This window comes from Rhinopithecus bieti, unplaced genomic scaffold (assembly GCF_001698545.2).
Source record: "Rhinopithecus bieti isolate Rb0 unplaced genomic scaffold, ASM169854v2 scaffold_10347, whole genome shotgun sequence".
Classification (NCBI taxonomy): domain Eukaryota; kingdom Metazoa; phylum Chordata; class Mammalia; order Primates; family Cercopithecidae; genus Rhinopithecus; species Rhinopithecus bieti.
This window is the reverse complement of record NW_016806836.1, coordinates 1,296,680-1,319,953: the sequence shown is the minus strand read 5'-3', so window position 1 is coordinate 1,319,953 and position 23,274 is coordinate 1,296,680. Positions and strand designations below refer to the sequence as shown.

Sequence of the window (23,274 nt, the reverse complement as noted above, 5' to 3'; positions counted from 1 at the left end):
TTTGTCCACTTTTCCCTTGGGACCTATGGTAAGTGGCTTCCAAACATGGCAGCCCACTGTCCCTCCCCTCCCTGGTGGATGCTGCCCCTACCATCAAGGGCTGGAGTCTGTTTCCCTCCCCTTGAACCAGGGCAGTCCTGTGGGCTACTTTGACCAATAGAATTTCAGAATTGACATCCTTAGACTTCCACATCCTGCCCTTAGAGGCCTTTTAGCTTCGATTTTTGTCGTTCTTGAAGGCCACTATCATGTAAAGAGGTCCAGGATAGACTCCTGGAGAAGCCACGTGAAGAGAGACCCTGAAGTGTCAGCGGCCATTGCAGACCTTCCAGGCCTAGCAAAACTCCCAGCTCATGGGGCACAGACAATGCCACCCCTGCAGAGCTCTGTCCAAACGCAGAAACGTGAGCCGAGAAGTTGCTGTTTCAAAGTTCTAAGTTTGGGGATGGTTTGTGATGCAGTCACAGATAACAAAAGCAAGGTTTTGTTCATTTTGTTTGTCTTTTCTGAGTTGGGGTGCTCCGCATATCTTCTGGACATGAGCCCTTGGTGTATTCCAATGACTCTGTACCAGCCCTGCCATCTCCTTGTTCCCACGCTGCCATGAGCACACCATAATGGTGCTGCTGTCTTCTGCCTGCAGATCTTTTTCACTAAGAATGGCAAAGCCCTTCAGGTTTCAAGGACTGAGTAACATCCGGTCAGAGTAAGCTAGGATGCCTTCTCAGGAAAGCTGCAGAGAGGCCTGGTAACCAGCCAGAAGAGGCAGACTCTAGATGTCCAAATGCCACAAAGCTCCAGCTCAGAGCACCTGGCTAAGGGAAGCAATCTGCTCATCTGAACCTCTGCACTTGCAGTCCCCCTGCCTGGAATGTTCTCCCCAGGGACTCCCCATCACTCCCACCTTCACCCTTCCTCCCACATTGCCATGAGCATCTGGCTGACTCCTTCAGGTCTCAATCTAATGCCACCTTCTCAGAGAAGTCCTCCCCAACCACCCTGGCTAAAGTAACCTCTGAGTCACTTTAACATCTTGGCCATTTTCCTCTTAGCCGGCATCATAACCCGTGACTTATTTGTTTATTTTCCTATTGCCTGTCTCCCCTGCCAGCATGTAAGTTCCATATGGGTGGGACAATGAACCAGAACATGACAGGTTCCCAATAAATGTTTATTGAATGAATAAGTGGAAGAAGGAGTGAACAAAGTAATGAACAAAACAGACCCCAGATCAGAGGGCGAGATGGCTTTCTTGTTAATTTTGGTGCAGATTCAAGCAGCAAACATTTACTGAACAATTGCTACGTGCTGGAAATCATTCTAGGAACTGTTATAGCAGTAAAAAAAAAATCATTTGTATTTTCATAAATTTATATTCTAGAGGGAGAAGATAATAAGAAAATAAGTTATACAGTGTCCTAACTATTAAGGAGAAAATATAGCAGAGTAAGGGGGTGGAGAGTAATGAGGGTGATATTTTAGACAGGAGGTCAGGGAAGCCTCTCAGGGAAGGTGACACCTGAGAGGCACTTGAATAAAGTGAGTTGGGGAACCAGACGTATATTTGAGAGCAGAGTGTTCTAGGCAGAGGGAACAGCACATGCAAAGGCCCTGAGGCAGGAGAGTTTGAGTATGTGGCTGGAGAGGGGAGGGGAGAGCAGCTGAACATCTGACAGGTCAACTCTGTGGAATCCCCAGCCCAGGAATCTGGGGTTTTGAAGCTTTCTTAGGTTCAGAAAGGCAGATCATCTCCAGGTCCAATGTTGATTAACATTCTTTATTTCACAGTATTTTTGATCAGAAGTCTTTGAAATCATGATTCATCTGGTTACAAATCCCAGCAGTTTCTCTTTGAATGAACCTCTTGCTTTCAGTCCCATACAACGTACCTCCCACCAGCCCCAGTGGGTTGTAACTGTGATTCAGCACTGAGTGCTCGCTTGGAAAGGAGGTGGAGCTCAACCTCCAACTCAGAGGGCCTCTCCCACTGCTCTCAGGGAAATGCCCATGATTCACTTATGCTGCATCAACAAGTACAGCTGGGTGCTGCCTTCCCAGCTGGCCAAGCACTCCTGGGGGAATCTCCACCCTCAGAGGCTTAGGAAAGGGAAGTGTGGCGATTCAGGGCCCTTGGGCTAGTGTCTTTTCTGATACTGGGCTAACGCTGGGCCATTCCATTCAGCAGACACTGAGGGCCTGTGCTCTTCGCTGGGATGCCAGAATGCTTCTGCTTGGAACAAAGAGGGATTAACCCTTGAGGGCAGACACCACTTCCAGCCTCGGGTTCAAGGGGATGTCTCAGTTTTACCCATATGTAGACGGGGACAATCTTTTGCTTGCCTGAGACATTTTACCCCGGCCTTTTACAAGTCCCCAATTTATCTTTTGACTTTTCTCTCACCCCTGACAAATGGGGCCTTTGATAACTAAACATGCTTACCACTTAAGGTGGTGCATGGAGAGACCAAGGCCACCTGCTGGGACAAGCAGCAACTGACGGCCTTGCAGCCACAGACGCCCCTGGGGGCCACATGTAGGAGGGTCCTGGCTGGAGGGGTCATGAGTCACCCCGTGGGAGGGCAGGACCCAGGCCTGGCCTGACCCCAGAATTATGGCCAAACTGACCCAGAAGAAACAGGAGAATCCTAAATCTCTCGGGTCGAGATGACAGCTGAGGTTTCTAGAACTTCCCCTGGTATGCTTAGGAGCCCAGAGAAACAGCAAAGAGGCTTTGCACAGTCTGATGTCCTTGGAAAGCTATTTGTCCCTTTCCCTGTCTCCAAGGATTAAAAAAGAATCTCTGACTGCTGGTTATCGGCAGGGGTAAAACAACTGGTGCAGAATGGGCACCAACTAAGCAAAATCACACATTGGTTGTGAACAGCTGGAACAACTCGGTTGGAACACTGCAGCCCAGGAAAGTGATCTTTAAAGACAAGGTGGTCTCTCCAGTGTAACTGAAAGTGATCACTGGGGGATAATGTCAGCTGTGCCCATGGGAATGAATGGCCTCCCATCCCAACTGTACCAGACAAACACGATGCCAGATTTGCTCACTGTTGATGAAACTGGGCTCTCTTATATCGTAACGATAAAACAGCTCACTGATAAGGGAGCTTATTTCTCAGGCAGCAGATCTGAGAGATATCTGGGCTTTGAACTGCATGAGAGAGACAGAAAGTGTCCTAGATAATGGCTGGTGGACCCGAGTGGGCCACCGGAGGTCACCCTTGCTTGCCACATATTGGATTAAAGAAAAGAATTATTTGATTGCTTTGTAGTGTCCTAGCAGCAAGTGATGGTGACAGCCCTTTGAGAGGGTTCAGCCTCCAGGGAGTCCCCCAGGGGGACTCAGAGGGTCCGAAATGTGTCATTGGCCAAGGTGGGTGGCAATGCTGTGACATTGACCAAGTGCATATCAGCCCAGTCTGGGAAGGTGCCCAGCTGGAAGATGGTCTGTGCCCAGGTATTCATAGCCAAACTGAGCAGCAGGACACCCATCAGGTTCATCAGGAGGCCTGTCCGCACCTGAAATAGAGCCCAGACAGAGGGAGGGGTCAGCACCTGACCCACCATACAGATGCAAACATTCAGACTCAGAGACAGGAAGGCACTCACCCAAGATCGCACAGCCAGGAAGTGATGGAGCCAGGACACAGTCCCAGGTCGGTCAATGCCTGGGACTCTTCAATCTTTACACTACCCTAGGCTGTCACTCAAAGAGCTGCAAATGTCCCCATTCATTGATGGCCTCTAGGTTCCAGGCACTGTGTGCTATGCAGTTGTCATAGGGTTATGCCATTTAACCCAGAAAGCAACCTTACAAAGGTGATTCTTATTAATCCCCATTGTACAGAAGAGGAAAATGAGACCTAGAGAAGTTGACTTGCCCAAGGTCACCTAAAATAATCTTGTCTGATCACTAAATACCCCCATCCCACACACATATACACACACGCATGTACACACACACATAAGTACACATATATACAGACACACACACACATACACTTCAGCTCCAGTCCAGTCAGGGAGTCCTAGTCAAGGCTACCCTTGTCCATTGGGAAGCATTTTTCTTCTGTCAGTGGAGGATGTGCCCATCTGCTCCCCACCCTGGCTGGCCTCTTGGATGTGCCCATCTGCTTCCCACCCTGGCTGGCCTCTTAGACCATTCAGTCCACCCTGGGCTGAAAATCCCTATTTTCCCACCTGGGTCTTCTGGCTGCCCCGCCTTCACATAGCCCAGCCTGAATCACGTGCTGAGACAGTTACTTCCTTTCTAATTCTCTTTCTGTCTATTCCTCCCAGAGAAAGTCTCACTTAGGGGTGATAGAAAATGAATCTTGGGGCCCCCAAGTCACTAAGCTAAAGAAAAAAGTCAGACTGGGAACTACTTAGGGCCAACCTGCCTCCCATTCTATTCAGTCATCCCTTTCCTCACTGAGATGAATGCATATCTGATTGCCTTCTTTGGAAAGGCTCATCAGAGACTTAAAATAATGCAACCATTTGTCTCTTATCTACCTATGACCTGGTAGCCCCCTCCCCTCTTTGAGTTGTCCCGCCTTTCCGGACCAAACCAATGTTCATCTTACATATGTTGATTGATGTCTCATGCCTCCCTAAAATGTGTAAAATCAAGCTGTGCTCCACCCTCCTTGGGCACATGCCGTCAGGACCTCCTGAAGCTGTGTCACGGGCGTGTGTCCTTAACTTAGGCAAAATAAACTTCCTAAATTTACTGAGACCTGTCTCAGATTTTTGGGGTTCACCGGGGCCACCATGGCTTCAGCACTTCTCTGCTTCTGTCAGTTGCCCTTTTAACAAGGAGAGGCCCAGAACCTTCTCCAGTCCGCTGCTATCAGGGAGAGCTTAATTCTTTTGTTTTTGCCGCTTTGCATTTATTTTTATGCCATGGCATATATTAATAATACCGGTTTTCCATTGATGGATGCACTGGAAACATTTCTTCGGGAATATTCTTAAATGAATTTAAGGTTTTTTGTTTTTTTGTTTTTAATGTTAAGCTGATTTAGAAAAGGTGTTAAATAAGTATTACCATGGACGGGTGGGGGACATACTGCGTGTGCTGTCCTGCCTCTCTTCTGAGGGCACAGAGGTGGAAGCCCTGGCACCTTCGGAGGATTAGAGAGAGCCTGGCCGACACGTTGGGGAAACTGGGGGAGGATTGGGTCTCCCTTTGCCAGGGCTTGAAATTCTTTCTAGTCCCATGTTAGCTATTTAATTAACACCTAACTCATCACTCTCAGGAACAAACCTGCAGGTGGGCCATCCCTGCCCGGGACTGACAGACCGGGAGTGCCCCTTGTATCCCTCCACATCTCTTGCAAGTCTCTACCTCTTGGGGACTCTCCATTTCTCTGGCTCTCTTTGTTCTCCAAATCTGTGCTGTTCGCAATGCTGCCCTCTCAGTCTTTTTCTCTAAGGAGCCTCCCTGCTTCCACACTTGTCCCTCCCACCTTAACCATCCACTCCAGCCAGCAGCCAAAATGATCTTCTACAGACAGAAGTGAAATCACATCATTGCCCTGCTTACTGAAGGTCCTCACCGTGGTTTGAATAAGATACCAACTCTGCCCTGCCCCCGCTGTTCCCCAACCTCATCCTTCCCCAACTCCACTGCAGCCACCCCAGTCTCCCAGCCCTGAATTTCTGGAGCACTCATTGCTATTCCTCACTTCCAGGCCTTTGCACTTGCTACGCCCTCCGTTGGGACTGCTCTTCCCCTTTTTCTTTGGGAGGCTGGCTGCTTCCCATGATCAGCTCCCATGTCACCTTCCTGGAGAGGGCTTCCCTGCCACCCCTCTCCCCCGTCTCTTACACTTCCTCATGTTTTATTTCCTTCTGAGCACCTAGCAATATTGAAATTTACATAATTTAAGAAAATCTGCTGCACTTGTTGACGCCTGTCTCTACCAATAGAAAGCACCCTCCTTGGAGGCAGATCGGTGTCTCTCCCACTCTGCAGTGCCCCCAGTGGCTGGAACATGAATGCACTCAGTAAATACTGCTGCAATCAATAAACAAATTAATGAGCGTCTCTGTCTCCTGTCTTCTCCGTCTGCTCTGTGTCTCCCTTTCTGCCTCACTCCCACTCTTGCTCTCTCTCTCCCCATGTGTCCTGCAGGGGTCTTGTGCCTGGAGGGCCTGCATCGTGAATGGGTTAAGCAGGTCGCCCTTCTTGGCTTTGACAGCTTTGGAAGGGTTATTTGCAAAGCCAGTGGGAAGGGAAAAGGCTGCAGGAGTCAGGAGTGGGAAGGGAGGAGCTGGTTCAGCAGGGACCTTCCGGGAGAGGAAACATATTGCCAATGACTGGGCCCTGCTGAAAGCTGGTGGGGTCCTCCCACTGCTGCAGTCCTCAGCTCCTGTCTCCTTCCCAGCTGGCTGAGCACTGAGGCCCACCCAAGTCCCAGGGTGTGCCTGCTGCTTCTCTCTCCTAAAGATCGTGAGCATGAAGTGGGGTTCAGAGGGAGGGGGGAGTCCCTTGTCCCTGGAGCAAATTTTTGAAACCAGTCACTAAGGCAGTGTTTCCTGAGATTGTCTAAGTGCAAGAATCATCCCAGAGTCTCTGCTAAAATGTATGTTCCTGGTCCCACTCAGAAAGACCTTTCAGAGACTGGGGAGTGGGGTCAGGGTGCAGGAGTCCTGCATAGAGGCCTTGCCCACCCCCTGTTGCCCACCCACCTCCCGTGGCCTCTGCTGGGAAATGCCCAGACTCACCATGTCTTTGACCAGCAAGTGTCCAGAGGCGAAGGCGATGGAGTTGGGGGGCGTCGAGACCGGGAGCATGAAGGCAAAGGAGCAGCCGACTGTGCCCGGAATCATCAGGTACAGGGGGTGCACTCTCAGGCGGATGGCCTGGGCCCAGAAAAGGTGGGAGAGACCCGGAGAGAGAGAGAGAGAGAGAGAGAGAGAGAGAGAGAGAGAGAGAGAGAGAGAGAGGCAGTTGGAAAGAGAGACACAAAGACGTAGAGACAGAGAGACAAAGACATCCACAGAGTGGCAGAGTGGCAGAGAACAACAGGGACAAGTGCGAAGAGAGAGTTAGAGAGACAGAGAGAGAAAGGCAGTCAGAAAGATACATGCACAGGAAGAAACAGACACAAGCAGGTATGAAGAGAACCAGATTGAGAGAGAGGTGGAGAGAACATTCCCAGGGTTAGTGACATTCAAGGGCCACACTGTGGTTTGATCAGGGATGGGCTGCGGTGATGTACCTAGAACGCTCCTTCTCCAATGTGAGAGTGCAGAAAAGCACTTGGAGGGCTGGTTAAAGCCCACAGGGCTGGCCCCACCTCACCTGGAATTGCTGATTCAGCAGGTCTGGGGTGGGACCCAAGGATCTGCATTCCTGACATGTTCCCCTGGTGCTGCTGGTGTAAGGACTGTGCACTGAGAACCAGGGCTTTATAACACTTCCCCTGCTTGCTCCTTCCCTCAGCCAAACAGTCTCAACCCAGAGTTGGCCTCTGGGTACCTCTTGTTGGGGACATCCCTGGATTTCAGTGTGAAAGAGCTCATGAGAGCATCTGTTGGCAGCTCTTCCAAATTTCTAAGACTGTGTGCATCAAACCCCCCTGCGAGCTGGCCGCAGCTACTGGGCCACTAGTTTGTCACCTCTCCCGCCTACAATTCATGTTGATCACTTCTCTGGCATTTTACTTAAATGGGATGTTTTGGGGCCTTCTAGGGAATTTTTGCAACCCAAAGCATATTTATTTTCTCAAAAGCTCTAAAATCACCCCTTGCATGTAAAATGTTTTTTGATTGTGATGATAAGCAAAGTTTACAAGAATGAGTCATTTGCAAGTGTATTTTCCAGCAAAAGCTGCCCCTTATAGACCTGGCTGGGTTCTACACTCCCTCATCTTCCCCATACCCCCTTTAGCACTCCCATTTCTCTCAGTCACCAGGTCTCCCTGAGGACCCCCATCCCATATTGCTGTAAAATGGTGAGCCACTTTGGAGGGCAATTTCCTCATCTCTAACAACATTTCAAATGCACATGCTCTTTGACCCAGGAATCTCAGTTGTAGGAATTTCTCTAGATGTAATCAATGACGCATAGAGAAGGCTCACGTGACGCGTCATTGTTGAATAACAGCAAAGTCTGGAAATACCTATATTTCCACTGGGCAGAGAGATTGCTTAAATAAACCAACAACTGTCCATTTATAATGGAATATTCTCCAGTCATTGAAAAATAACACAGTGTCTATCTGTGTGCTAACATAGATAAATTGATGCATGAAATAAGCAAACAGAAAGCAAAGACAAAGTGCTGCAGGTGTGTGTGCTGGGGCATCACTGTTTGCATACAAAGCATTTACTTGCATCATTGATTTAATTTTACTAGCATGGGTTATATTAAGGTAATTATATGGTCTGGTCTTTAATCTGTTTAAATATAAAACTATCTTGATAGTTTCCTTTTTAAGACTCCTAGTATAAAAGCTACCTGATCATGTATATATTGTTCTTTTCATACAATCATGGTTTCATTTTGGTATTTGCATCTCTTTTTACAGGTGAGATTGAATTACAGCTTTTTCTTCCCTTGCTCTCCTTATCTGGTTTTGGGGCCAGGGTTTTGCTAGCTATAAATTGAGTGACCTTGTCTAGTTTTCTCTGCTGGTGAACAGTTCAGCTGAGTTGGAAACTCTCTGTTCCTTGCAAATTTGCTAGCTCTCACCCAGCAAACCACCTGGGGCTGGTGATTTTGTTTTTGATTTTGAGACCGGATCTGGCTCTGTTGCCCAGGCACCTGCCACTAAACCTGGCTACTTTTTGTACTTTTTGCAGAGATGGGGTCTCACCATGTTGCCCAGGCTAGTCTGGAACTCCTGAGCTCAAGCAATCTGCCTGCTTCAGCCTCCAAAAGTGCTGGGATTACAGGCATGAGCTGCAGAGCCCAGCCTGGGGCTGGTGATTTTTAGCTCAGTAGTTATCAGTTGGGTGGGGGGAAGGAAATTGTTCCCCCGACAGGGAATATTTGGGAATGCTAGGAGACATTTGATTGTCATGATTTACGAAGGCGCCACTTGTCTGTAGTGAGCAGAGCCCAGGGACGCCGCTGCACACCCTGTAGTGCATGGGACAGCCCCATACAGAGAACGATCAAGCCCCAAATATCAACAGTGTTGAAACCCCTGCTTTAGACGGAGGCTACTGCTTTGCTTACCATTAGAGTTTCTCCTATGGCCATTTGTTTACTCAGATTTTATACTTCTTCTTAATCCAAATTTGGTAATTCACCTGTTCTAGAAAACTCTCCATGTCACCATGGGTTAATTTTCCCAAAAGAGAGAATTGGGAGCACTTTGAAAATACTTGCTCTATGTATGCATTTTTTGAACAAAAACATCCAGTATTTTAAAAAATTGTACTGTGGTTCTGACACCCTTTCATGTATTTTGTAAGACAGCAATGGCAACTGTAGACCCCAGTGAAGCTCCCTTGGCAGGTGGAAGATTTCTGAATGTGTGTTGGGGGAGGGGTGCTCCCCTCTTCCCCAGAAGGACCCTCACCAGCTCTGCCAGGACCGGCAGGAAGATGATGATGGTGGCTGTGTTGCTGGCAAACTCAGTGAAGAAGGCGATGACCACAGTGATGAGCAGCACAGCCAGGGCAGGGGGCACATTCTCCAGCGGGTGCAGCTGCCCGCCAATCCATACAGACAGCCCTGATTCCTGCAGAGGGAAAGGCATTCCTTCATACCCCAGCCTGTCCCCAGCTGCTGCCCCCAGAGAGGGTTAGGATAGATCACAACAATGACAACTGTACCCCTTCCCAGATGGGGAGACTGAGGTGCAGAGAGGGCAGGTGACGTGTCTGATGTCACACATTTGAGCTAAGGTCGCACATCTGAGCCAGCAGCCTCTCTGCTTCTTGAACTGCTCTCCACTCTATCTCGTACAGGCCAGGGACCCAAATCCCTGGGTCTCCAATAATCCATTTGGTTTTAGCACCCCTAAGCGCCAGTTTAAGTGGGAGAGGGAAATCAAACCAGACCCTCAGTAGTAAAACTTTTCATCCCTCCAATGAAGGTTATTAATTACCCAAATAGTAGTAGTCACTTATATAAAATAGTCATTATTTTTATAATTATTATTTAATAATATATTAATATGTATGAAATATATATACAAGATTTACTATATATCATATATAAAACAGGTATCAGATATACATCAAGTGTAACACAATCAATGTAATTATCAATAATGGTATTTATACGCCTGTAATCCCAGCACTTTGAGAGGCTGAGGTAGGCAGATCACTTGAGGCCAGGAGTTTGAGACCAGCCCAACCAACATGGTGAAACCCCGCCTCTACTAAAAATACAAAAATTACATATGCGCCTGTAATCCCAGCTACTCGGGAGACTAAGGCACAAGAATCACTTGAACCTGGGAGGGAGAGGTTTCAGTGAGCCAAGATCACACCACTGCACTCCAGTCTGGGAGACAGGAACTCTGTCTCAAAAGCAATATATATATATGTATATATATATGATACACATATATATGAACATATATGTATATATACACACATATATGAAGTATATATGAACATATATATGAACAGTAATAAGGATAATTATTACAATGATAATACAAATATTAACGTTGCATTATTATTCATTCTCATAAGAATCACCATTATTGAGACTTTACAGGGGACCAGGCACCTGCCAGCATTAGCTCCTTGACTCCTCCCAACCATCCTGAAAGGAAAATATTATTGGTCCCTGTTTTACTGATGAGGAACTTTAGCCTGAAAAAGTTTTTGTGACTTACCCAGGGTCCCTAAAAGTAGTGCCTGAGACACCCATCTACCTCCATAAGATGATGTGATTCTGCAAAGCTCCCTGCGAATCAGCATCTTCATCTGGACACACCAATCCATCACCTTGCCTCTAAATTAAGAGCAATGCCCAGTGCTGACTCCAGTCCTCCAGGGCAGAGATGGGTAGAGAAGTTCACCGAGACTCCACTCCCCTGTCAGTGCTGCAGAATTATTTGGGTGCTCTCTCTGCTGACTTCTCCAGAAGTTACCCACTTACCAGTGTATAACATCTATAATACTCTTCCACACCTCTGTCCTCTCACCATCAAATGCATCCTTAAATAACTGACCCAACACATCATTATAACCACAAAGCTGCAAAGCAGAGGATGTCAAAATATGCTCAATGCTGCCCCCTGGTGGAACTGTGATGCAGTAAGAGCACAATAAAGCGACCGTTTGCTTAGACCTAGAACAAAGCTGTAGGTTTTGGAGCTGAACTAGGGCAGAGCTGGGTTAGTTCGTTAACATTCAGAATCCAATGTATTGCTACCATAGCCCTTTTATCAACCCAGTATACCAAAGACACTTTATATATATACTTTTACGTTTAATAGAAAAGTCTTTGTTTACTCAGAACTTAAAAATTTCATAATCAATTCTAGAAGACAGCATACAGGGCCAGGCATCATGGCTCATGCCTGTAACCCAGCACTTTTAGAGGCCAAGGCGGGCAGGTCGCTTGAGGTCAGGAGTGTGAGATCAGCCTGGCCAACATGGTGAAACCCCATCTGTACTAAAAAAATACAAAAATTAGCCAGGCGTGGTGGTGCACGCCTGTAATCCTAGCTAGCCGGGAGGCTGAGGCAGGATAATCGCTTAAACCAGGGAAGCAGAGGTTGCAGTGAGCTGAGATCATGCCACTGCACTCCAGTCTGGGTGACAGAGTGAGCGAGACTCCATCTAAAAAATAAATAAATAAATAAATAAAATAGAATACGGCAGTTTTTACATAAATAAAATAGTACACTTGCCCCTACAATTTGACTTAAAAGTTAGCTTCAATGGAAGAATAATAAATGCTTAAAAATATTTTTCCCCAGAAGAGTCCTCGTAAGACTAAGGTGTTTCTGGTACATCTGCAGTTTGTCTGCTAGCCTGGGGAATACGGTAAGTGGCAGCGTGGAGGCCACAGCCCCTCCCCTAGCTGCAAAGAGTGCTGCAGGGAGAAAATGGGACCTCTGGTTTTTCCTGTAGGCCACAGCTCTGACAAAGAGTCTGACCTGACAGCTCTGTGCGCAATCAAATGGAGAGGGGCTAGAGAGAGGGAATATTAATGACTCGGGCAAGTGAGAAGCCAGGAGCTGCCCCGTAGCTAGGCCTCTGAGTGACCGGGCTTCCAGCCAGCGTCCCCGCAGCCACACAGGCCTTGGTGCAGCTCCAGCACTGGAGGGAGGTCTGGCAGCTTCCTAAGAGAGGAAACCCCTGTTGCGTAGGGTTCTACTGGGGACTCTAAAGGGACTTCACCTGCCCTTTCCCATTTTATTTGTTTTTTTGAGACAGAGCCTCACATTGTCACCCAGGCTGTAGTGCAGTGACACAATCTTAGCTCACTGCAGCCTCTATCTCCTGGGCTCAAGCAAGCCTCCACCTCAGTGTCCTGAGTAGCTGAGACTACAGGCACACACCACCACGCTTGGCTAAATTTTTTAAAGTAATTTTTTTATAGAGACAGGGTCTTACTATGTTGCCCAGGCTGGTTTTGAACCTCTGGGCTTAAGCGATCCTCCTGCCTAGGCCTCCCAAAGTGCTGGGATTACAGGCATGAGCCCCCATGCCCCAGCCTCTTTCCCATATTCTTAGGAATTGGAACCTTTGTTTCCTTGGAAACACACAGCCCCACAGTGTTCCCAGGGACTCCAGGGACCAGCAACAGCCAAGGTCAGAGGTGGCATGGCCAGAAGGTGAAGAGAAGGGGCTCTGGAGTCAGTCTGAGTTTGCTTCCCAGCTTAATCCTTTCTAGCTGTCACTTAACTTCCTAGGCAAGTCACTTAACCTCTCTGTGCTAAAATTTCCTTATCTGGAAACCAGGGATAATGATAGTGCCTGTCCCAGAGGGTTATTGTTGGGAGAAAAGGAGTGAATCTATAAAGGGCCTAGGAAAGTGGCTGGGTGCTTGGTTAGTGCCTGCCATAACTAGTAGCATGAAGTCACAAGATGCCTGAAGTGGTGGAACTCAGAAATTGCCCAGTGCAGTGGTTGTCAAATTAATGTTCCTTATTGGCCTTGAAGATGACCAGAAGTACCCAAGGCCACCTTGCAAAGATGGGAGGTGGGGAGACTGAGTTGGCAGAGGTGTTTCCCTCTTCCTCCTGTTTTCTTACTTCAACCAGGTCCTCTCTTCTTGGTGTCTTTGATATAGAGTAGAGGAGCATCTTATAAGGAGGTTTGTTATGCATAAGTTCAATATTCATAACTTAGCCCAGCCTACTACCTTCAGTGTGCTCAGGACACAGACATTAGCCTCCATTGGGGCAAAATCATCTGGCAATGCTGTACACTGTAGAATCTCTGTTGTTTACCCTCATAATTGTTCAGCATCTACAAGAGAGTATCCTACCACATATCATAGCCTGGGAAAAGATCAAAATTCAAGATTCTAAGTACCTTTTCTACTGAATGCATATCACTCTTTCACCATTGCAAAGTTGAAAAATCATAAGTCGAATCATTGTGAAGTCAGGAACCATCTGTACAATTATCTCCATTTTATGGTTGAAGAAACTGAAGCACAAAAAAGCTCAGTGATTTGCCCAAATAAATAATATGATGTGCCCTAGTAAGATTCAGAATCTGGATCTTAGTCATGTCGTCAGGCTTGTCTGTCCAATAAAATGAGGGTAATAATAATTGTATTAGTCCACTCTCACTCTACTAATAAAGACATACCCAAGTGTGGGTAATTTATAAAGGAAAGAGGCTCAATTGACTCAATTCAGCATGGCTGGGGAGGCCTCAGGAAACTTACAATCATGGTGGAAGTGGAAGCAAACACATCCTTCTTCACATGGTGGCAGCAAGAAGTGCCAAGCAAAAGGGGGAAAAGCCCCTTACAAAAAAATCATCAGATCTCTTGAGAACTCACTCATTGTCACAAGAACAGCATGAGGGTAACTGCCCCCACGATTAATTACTTCCCACCAGATCCCATGACATATGGGGATTATGGGAACTACACAATTCAGGATGAGATTTGGGTGGGGACACAGCGAAACTGTATCAATAATAAAGATGACAGATTTCTGGCAGAAAATGAGAAATGGGGAGAATACACATTTTCTCCTTACCTCTATCACCACAATATATTTGTAAGTTTGTTGTGCCAACAGAATAAGATCAACCTTTCATCAATGAGTTAATGCAATAATAACAGTAATAATAATAGTGAAGATGAGCATGGCTCCTAGTTTGAGCACCTGGGGTATATCACCACTCTTCTGGGTACTTTCCATACATTATGTTAGCAATTTTCAAAGCAGCCCATCTTGTAGGTCATAGCAACAACGATGTGTTAAGCACCATTATGCACCCAGTGTCTTCTAGGTGACTAGAACAGTGGTGGATAAAACAGACACGATCTCTGCCTGCCTCATGGAGCTTCCATTCTAGTAAGAGACACAATCAATAAACATGCCCACAGGATCATTTGGGGGGTAGATGTGGTATACAGGAATAGGCAGGGTCATGAGAGGAAGAGGGACTGGGGTGGGAGGCTATTCTAGACGTAGGGGCTTGGGAGGGCATTTCTGAGGGGCTGAGACCTGAAGAGTGAGGACTCAGAGCTCTCAGGATGAAAATTCAACAGAGAAAGGGGAGACGCAAAGGCTGTGGGGTGCATGTGAGTCTGATGTGGCTGAGGAAGGGGCCAAGGAGACTGGAGGGGTGTTAGGAGGGAAGAGAGGTAGGTGCCAGTGTTGGGACTTACATTATCCCATACAACTTTCCATGTTGGCCAAGGGAAACCTTGGACTTGAGTTTAAGTCTATGCAGAGTCATGACTATATGGTTTTGCGGCAGAAGAAAACTGCAGTGAGGACCCTAAGTGGGCTTAAGCGAGTTGCCGAGGCTCAGAGTAAGCGCTAGGATACGCTTCCTGCCCTTCAGAACCAGCGCTGGGAGTCAGCACACCCAGGCTCACCCTGGATTGCATCCAGGGACCTCCGATCCTCAGGAGGCTGCCAGGCTGTGGTCTGATGAGAGCGTGGGGCAGGGGCCAGGAACCAGGATGTGCCATAAGCATTCTGGTCGCTCCTGGGCCAGGCTGCGGCTGCCTGGGGAGGGGATGGTACGGCAGAGGCTGGGGAAAGGAACAGCTACTACACAAAGCCCCTGTTGAAGAGAAACTCCGGCCAGCTGCCCAGGGCTGGGCTCAGAGCCAGGGTGGCCTCTTAGCATGCCCAGCATCCCGCAGCCCAGCCTCCACTGAGAGCCAGTGCCCCCCACACCACTCCTGGAGCTTAGGGAAACCTCTGGATCAGGGTCATCTCATCCAGCCTCCTTCCTCTAGTCCAGGCTGGGTTCAGATCACCGAGGTAAATGGCACCATTTCCACCAAGTTGCTCAAGCCATGAACCTCCACATGATTCTTGATTTTGATTTTCCCTTTCCTCAGTGTCTAACCATAATAACCAACTGTGCTGGGCTGTGTTCTCATTTCTCTGCATATATTGACTCACTTAATAATCATGACAACTTTACCAGGTGGGTGCCATTGTGATTCCAATTTTACAGATGAGGAAACTGAGGCCCAGAGAGGTTTAGTAACTTGACAAAGATCACACACCTAAGAAGAGGGAAATCTGTGATTCCAATCCAGATGGTCTGGTTCCATCGTACAGCACACTTCTTCAAGATCTGGATAACATGTCACTTCCTTTAGAAAACCTTCCCTAAGACACCCCCAGCAGGAGGCAATAGCGTAAGTCAGATAGACATGAGTTCAAATCTTAGCCCTGCTACTAATGAGCTGTGTTACCAAGAACCAGTTACTTAACTTCTCTGGGTCTCAGGAGTCCTAAAATGGAGACAAATAACAGTACTTTTACTCATCTATTCCTTTGTTCCCTTTGAAGTCTGTACTGTTATTTATGTTTTTTTTTAATAAACAAAGTAAAACATATTTTATTTTAAAATGGGCACCCGTGCAGAGCGCCTGAATGTGCCACCCAGATCCCCGTCAGTGGAGGTCTTGTTGCCCCCACTAAGGGAGTGCAGTCAGCTGTCTCAGACCCCAAAAGCAGCCTCACTTGAGGCCATATCTGCACCTGGGGCAGCTTGTGTCCCCAGACAGATGCATGCTGGGATACAAAGGCCTGGCTGTCTCTGATTACTTGTACTGCTGGTGAGGGCCATCTCAGCTCCAGTGGTCCTGTGGGGTTGGGTCTGCCTCCAGCTGCATTTCTCCCTCTGCCGTCTCCTGCTTCCTTCCTCTCCCTACCACAGTGACCCCAAGGGCACAACCCTAATGATGCCCACACTTGCGAATCTCCACCCTGGAGTCTACTTCCTGAAAGCCCAACCTGTAGAAACCATGGCATAAGGATTTATGAGCTGGTGTGCTGCAGTTTTTAGCACTTCTTATCAGCTATATGTATCAGGCAGTTATTCTTTAAATTTTCTCCAGCAACCCTGTAGAGTAACAGCTTTGAGCCTCAATCTATGGATGAGAAAAATAGGAACCCAGAGAGGTTAAGAAACCTGCCCAAAGTGTCCCAGCATGGAGTGGTAGAGCCTAGATTGACCAGATACTGAGATTCCCAAGCCTGGGCTTCCGACCAGTATACACGGTTAACAGGTGTCCAACATTGTAACTTCATTTGAAACTGAAAATTAAAATTGAATTAACAAGAGAAGGCAATAAAAGAAGTAATTTCAGCTTCCCTTATCCTTAATTGCAGACTGACTCTTAACTGGCTGTGGTTTTGAATGCCTCGGTTTATGAGGCGTTCAGGGATGGGACGGAGCTCAGCCACACGAGCTGTGGTTTCAGATCCTGGCTCCACCATCTCCTGGCTGTGCAAATGTAGGCGAGCTATTTAGCCTCCTTTTGCCTCCGATTCCTCATTTTTAAAATGGAGACAGTGATAGTATCTGATTCAGTGGTGTTTATAAAGATCAACTGAGTCATATTTGATTCACAAAGCACTTCGAACAACGGCTGGCATGTGCAAAATTCTGGAGTGAACAATTTGGAGTCTGGACTGTGAAATCAGGGAGAATTTGAACCCCAGCTCCCAAGCAGAGTGCAATTGTAAGAATTTAAGAGAGTTGTTTAATTTTTCATGTCTCAGTTTTCGTATCTGTAAAAGAGGCAGAAAACCATTACCCAGCTCTTAGAGCTGGTGCGGCGATTCAGTGAGATAATCCATGGAGACAGAAGCTGGATGCCGACATCACACTGCCTCCGAGCTGGGCTGGCTGACCCGCACTGGCACACCCTGGAGAGTGAGCACTCCCTGAAATTCTGCACTCCCTGTGCCTCATTTGCTCCACCCTGGTCCCAGTCCCGACTTTTCAGCTCACAAAGCCCTCCGGAATAACATTAATAATAACATCCATGAACTAATTAATATTACTATCTAGTACTTATATTAGAGTGGTTGAGCATAGACTCCAGAGCCAAACTGCCTGGATTCTAATCCTGACTCCATAGCTGTGTGACATTAGGGAAAAGGTATTTTTTCTCCCTGTGTCTCAAGTTCCTTATCTAGAGAATGGGCATAATAATGGTATCTACCTTATAGCATTGTTGGGAGGTTTAAATGAGTTAATGTGTAAAGCATGTTTTTTTCTTTTTCTTTTTTTTGCGGGGGGTGGGGAAGATGAGGTCTTGCTCTGTCACCCAGGCTGGAGTGTAGCATTATCATCATGACTCCACTGGGATCACCACACCCGGCTAATTTTTTTTTTTTTTAAATCCCATCTCTACAAAAAAATACAAAAGGAAATTAGCTGAGCATGGTGAGGCATCCCTGTAGTCCCAGCTACCTGGGGGGCTGAGGTGAGGGAACTGATTAAGCCCGGCAGGTTGAGGCTGCAGTGAGCTGTGATGGTACCACTGCACTCCAACCTAGGTGACAGAGCGAAACTCTGTCCCAAAAAAAAGAGAGAGAGAGAAAAAAGAGAGAGGGTCTCACTATACTGCCCAGGCTGATTTTAGACTCCTGGACTCAAGCCATCCTTCTGCCTCCACAAGCATGTTGAACAGTGTCTGGCATTGGGTGAGCACAATATGTTATTATTCCTCTTAAGTCACAGAGCCCTCGAGTCTTAATATTATTAGTATTAGTATTATATTAATATTTTGTCCATCATGAGTTCCTTAAGGATCCAGGTCGTAACTCATTCCTTTCTTTCTCTGTAGCACCTGGTCCTGAGTGTGGACCTGTGAGGAATGAACTATGATCATCTCAGTTTGGCAGGTGAGGAAACCGGCTGTGCCCCCAGGGCGCGTGCAGCTCACCTGCTCTGATCCTGGTGCTGCAGCCAGCACTGGGACCCGCCCACACCTGCCTCCCGCTGTTCCTGCTGGCTGGGCGGGCCGGGGATCTTACCTCACAGCCTTTGGCCATGGCGAAGCCCCCTCCCAGGAGAAGGATGATGTTCCAGGGCACTGTCTCCTGGGCCTTCTTCCAGGTCAGCAAGGGCTCTGTCTCTGTGTTGGGAGCTGGGCAGAGAGAGGGATTCAGAACACACTCAGGGCCGCTCAGCCTGAGGCAGAGACCACCAGCTCTGCAGCCCCATCTTACTGGGGACACTCAGGGGTCCCCAGGAAGCCAAGTGGTGGATCCAGCATCTGGCTTGGAGCTTGAGGGACAGAGTGCACAGGCATTGTGATAGGGGAGCTGCTCTATTCCCAGTGAAAACAATTTTCTCCCACAGCTTGAGAGTTTTAAAAAACTTCACATGCAGGACATAACTTAACTCTCCCAACAGCCCTTCGGCACAAGAGCTATTTTTACCCTCATTTATAAGAGAAAAGGTTTTCTTTGTACTGGAACATGCACAGAGAGGAAAGAAAAGAGGAAGGACATTTAGAAAATAGAAACAAAGGGTATTTTGAGCCCTGAAATGATGGGATTTTTATTTCCTCGAAAGCGGCAGTGCTGCAGCGGTGAGGACAGTGGGCGGGGGAGTCAACAGACTTTCTGCAAGGGGTTAGCGAGTGAATCATTGAGGCTTTGCAGGCCACACAGACAGGCTCTGTTGTCACTACTCCGTCACTGTGGCATGAAAACAGCCAGAGACCATACCTAAACATGTGGGCCTGGTTGTAAATAAAACTCTATCTACAAAAGCAAGTGGTGGGTTGGACCTGGCACGTGGCTGGTAGTGTGACATCCCTGGGTTGGGGGCATAGGCTTGGAGACAGACCGTCCTCAGTCTTGGCTCACTGCGTGCCCTTGACAAGTGACTTTGCCTCCCTGAGCCCCATTTCCTCAGCCGGCACATGGCACATTACAGAACCAGGGGGTTTCCTGTGAACACCAACCAGGACAATGATGGATCTGCAGGGAGATGAGGCATTTCCAGTTAGCTGATAGTTGCATCCCCAGGGTCTAGAACAGTGCCTGACACCTGATGGTTACTCTGTAAATATTTGTCAAATAATGTATATGACACACTTAGACCCATGCCTGGTACGGGGTAATCACTCCTGAAATAGGACTTTTCTTGGCAGACTGTGACCAGGGAAGCAGGGAAGATGGGTCTGACTCCTTTAAGGCAGTTTGCCATCTTCCAGGACAGTTCCTGGTCAAGCAGTTATGGACATTTTGCTTCTCCTTTTGAGCTTTTTCCAAATGTTACACAGTGGTTTACCTAAAACAAGATTTTATAGTCAGGAAATAAAGATAATAAAAGCTACTTAATAAAATCCCTCTACCAGCAAGCATGCAGTCCACAGGTGTATGCAGCCCACAGGTGTATGCCGCCCACAGGTGCATGTTGCCCACAGGTGTATGCGGTCCACAGGTGTATGCAGCCCACAAGTGTATGCAGCCCACAGGTGTATGCAGCCCACAGGTGTATGGAGTCCACAGGTCTATGAAACCCACAGGTGTATGAAACCCACAGGTGTATGCAGTCCACGGGTGCATGCAGCCCACAGGTGTATGTGGCCACAGGTGTATGAAGCCCACAGGTATATGAAGCCCACAGGTGTATGCAGCCCACAGGTGTATATGGCCACAGGTGTATGTAGCCCACAGATGTATGAAGCCCACAGGTATATGCAGCCCACAGGTTTATGCAGCCCACAGGTATACGCAGCCCACAGGTTTATGCAGCCCACAGGTGCATGCAGCCCATGGTATCTACATGCGGTGCAGGTATCATATACCTTGAGGGGATTCTTGGGCCAAATGCAACATACACTTAAGCCCAGAACTGGACAAGGCAACCAGACATGGCAGGTGGCCCAACCCTCTGCCTTCAGGTGATAAAATATTTCATTAAAGAAGTACAAAAGGTCTGAAAAAGTGAAGGGACAGAGGAAGGAAGAAGGCCTTGAGCAGGGTCCCATGTAATGCAGATTAAATGGCGAGTGCGTATCAGACTGTCTGTCACATGCCAAGCGCTCAGTTAACGTTAGCTACCATGGTTTTTATTGTTTTCCCATCCAACCATGCCTTTGCTGCTATTTCTCATAAGCACAATCTCTGACTATGTGGATTTCCCACTGTAGCTCAACCTGATATTCGCTGGCTGTCTACAGCAGTAGCTAAAGGCACAAGCTTTAAACTAGACTTGAATCCTGGCTCTGCTGTGCCCCAACTGTGTGATTTGGGCCAGTGTCACTACCTTTCTGAGCCTCAATTTCCTCTTCTGCAAAATGGGGTAACAGCACTTCCCTCAGAGACTTACTGGAAAGATGAAATGATCCCTCTGTGCAAAGGACTCATCCCAGGGCCTTGCCCAGAGCAAGTCCTTGGCTATTTATTTAGCAAATATATAATGAGTACCTGCCATGTGTCAAACACTCTTCTGGGCTCTCAGGATACAGAAATGGCCAAAACAGAGAAAATTCATCTCCTTGGAGAACTTATATTCCAGGGGGGAAGTCAGGTGATAAACAAATAAATATACTGGCCGGGCATGGTGGCTCATGCCTATAATTCCAGCACTTTAGGAGGATGAGGTGGGTGAATCACCTGAGGTCAGGAGTTCAAGACCAGCCTGGCCAACATGGTGAAACCCCATCTCTACTAAAAATACAAAAATTAGTTGGGCCTGGTGGTGGGTGCCTATGATCCCAGCTACTTGGGAGATTGAGGCATGAGAATCGCTTGAACCCAGGAGGCAGAGGTTGCAGTGAGCTGAGACTGTGTGGGTGCACTCCAGCCTGGGTAACAGAGCAAGACTCTGTCTTAAAAAATAAATAAATAATGCCAAGAAATTTCATGTGGTATGAAGAAAAATAAAATAAGGTAAACAAATAAAGAGTAACACAGGAGGGAGATTAAGTGCAGGAGGGAGATTAGAAGGTGCAGTCAGGGAAGGTTTCTCAGGAGGTGGCATTTGGACAGAGCCCTGAATGAAGTGATGGAGTGAGTCACGAAGATCTCTAGAGGAACAGCTAGTTGACAAAGAGGAAAGAGAAGTAGTCGTCATCCTCATCATCACCATCATCATCAACTACTTTTCCACCACAAGCACAGTGCCTAGCACATAGTAGGCACTCGATCAATACTTGAATGACCACAAACGCTGAGAAGCGCAAGTGCAACTCAGACCCATAAAAGAACAGTGGGGTGAGTATAAGAAGAAAATCAAGGCTGGCTTGAACGTCTGGTTCTAGGTCCTATCTCTCTCTTTCTCTCTGTCTCTCTCTCCCCCTCTTTTTTTTTTTTTTCTTGAGGCAGGGTCTCACTCTGTTGCCCAGGCTGGAGTGCAGTGGCGCCATCACAGCTCACTGCAACCTTGAACTTCTCAAGCAATCTTCCTGCGTCAGCCTCCCAAGTAGCTGGAACTACAGCACACACAGGCTAATTTCATAATTTTTTGTAGTCAGGTTCTTGTTATGTGGCCCAGGCTCTTCTTGAACTCCCGACCTCAAGCAATCCTCCCACCTCAGCCTCCCACAGTACTGGGACTACAGGTATGAGCCACCACACCTGGCCCTGACTCTTTTTAATGAGCAGTGTGACCTTGAACAAGTCACTTACTCTCTTTGGAAACTTACTAACCACAATATAAGACTCCACAAAAGTCTTTAGTGTTAAATAGCAGAAAGTATCACATCAGCCAAGTCTGCACAGGGTCACTGGTGGCCAAAGGACAGGCGGTGCTCATGGAGTTCCCTCCCCACCCGCTGGGCAATGCTGGAAACTCCAGTTCAAAGACCCCTGGCTAAGGGCACACATTGGCATTCCATGGAACAGACTCAACACACGTGTTTTAGTGCTACTGTGGTTGGCCCACATAGTATTTGTTTTTCAACTTGAATGAGTTGCCAATATTTAAAACCAGGGAGATTCCACATAAAATCTAGATTTTGGCTTCTTTTGAAAATCAGCAAATCTGACGAAACTAGTTCTGTTTTCCTGCATGGGTACAATCAGTGGAAACTAAGTAATATCTGCCCCCTTTAATTTAAGTGGGGATTGGCTCACCAGTTTTCCACAGACCCTGCCTTGCCACGAGACTGAGGCTGTCATTACTTCCTTTTTTTTTTTGTTTTTTTTTTGAGACCGACTTATTCTTTCACCCAGGCTGGAGTGCAGTGGCACGATCTTGGCTCACTGCAACCTCCACCTCCCAGGTTCAAGCAATTCTCCTGCCTCAGTCTCCCGAGTAGCTGGGGTTACGGGCATGCGCCACCACACTCAGATAATTTTTGTATTTTTTGTTAGAGACAGGGTTTCGCCATGTTGGCCAGGCTGCTCTCAAACTCGTGACCTCAGGTGATGCACCCACCTCAGCCTCTCAGAGTGCTGGGATTACAGGTATGAGCCACCACACCCAGCCTCTCACCACTTCTTACTGACCTCAGCTGTTGTCTCCCATTGTATAACAAGGAAACTGTTCTTTGTTTCAAAAATGGGAAAGGAAAGACTGACAAGGAGGGTCATGTGTTTCTTGAGACACATTTTCCTGAACTCAATCTGCTGCATATAAACGTTACCTTCCATCTGGAGACAAACATAGGTCAAATATATATATATAGAGAGAGAGCATATAATCTATATTATATATTATATAATATGTTTTATAGATGATATATTTATAAAACATATGAATATATGTCTTACATATAAAATAAGTGTTACCTCCCTGTAGGCAGTTGAGTTTGCAACCCCTGATCTATAAAGCCAGTAAAAGCCAGAGGTGGAAGGCATCTAAGGGACTCCCTCATTTTCTAAGTGAGAAAGCAAGGCTCGGAGAATATAGGAGCCTCCCTGAGGT

At 47.3% G+C, this 23,274-nt stretch overlaps 1 protein-coding gene across 1 annotated transcript in view; it reads right to left on the bottom strand.

Moving 5' to 3' along the window:
• Window positions 1-1,157: 1,157 nt before the first annotated feature.
• SLC13A3 (solute carrier family 13 member 3) overlaps window positions 1,158-23,274 on the bottom strand; it is a 95,234-nt gene continuing 73,117 nt past the window's right edge. Inside the window, exons 10-13 of the mRNA XM_017877894.1 lie at window positions 18,423-18,535; window positions 9,549-9,710; window positions 6,742-6,879; window positions 1,158-3,528 (exon numbers count right to left, since the gene is read on the bottom strand). Of these exons, the coding sequence (XP_017733383.1) occupies window positions 3,352-3,528; window positions 6,742-6,879; window positions 9,549-9,710; window positions 18,423-18,535 (590 nt within the window). The 3' untranslated portion in view covers window positions 1,158-3,351. The remainder of the gene's footprint in view (window positions 3,529-6,741; window positions 6,880-9,548; window positions 9,711-18,422; window positions 18,536-23,274) is intronic.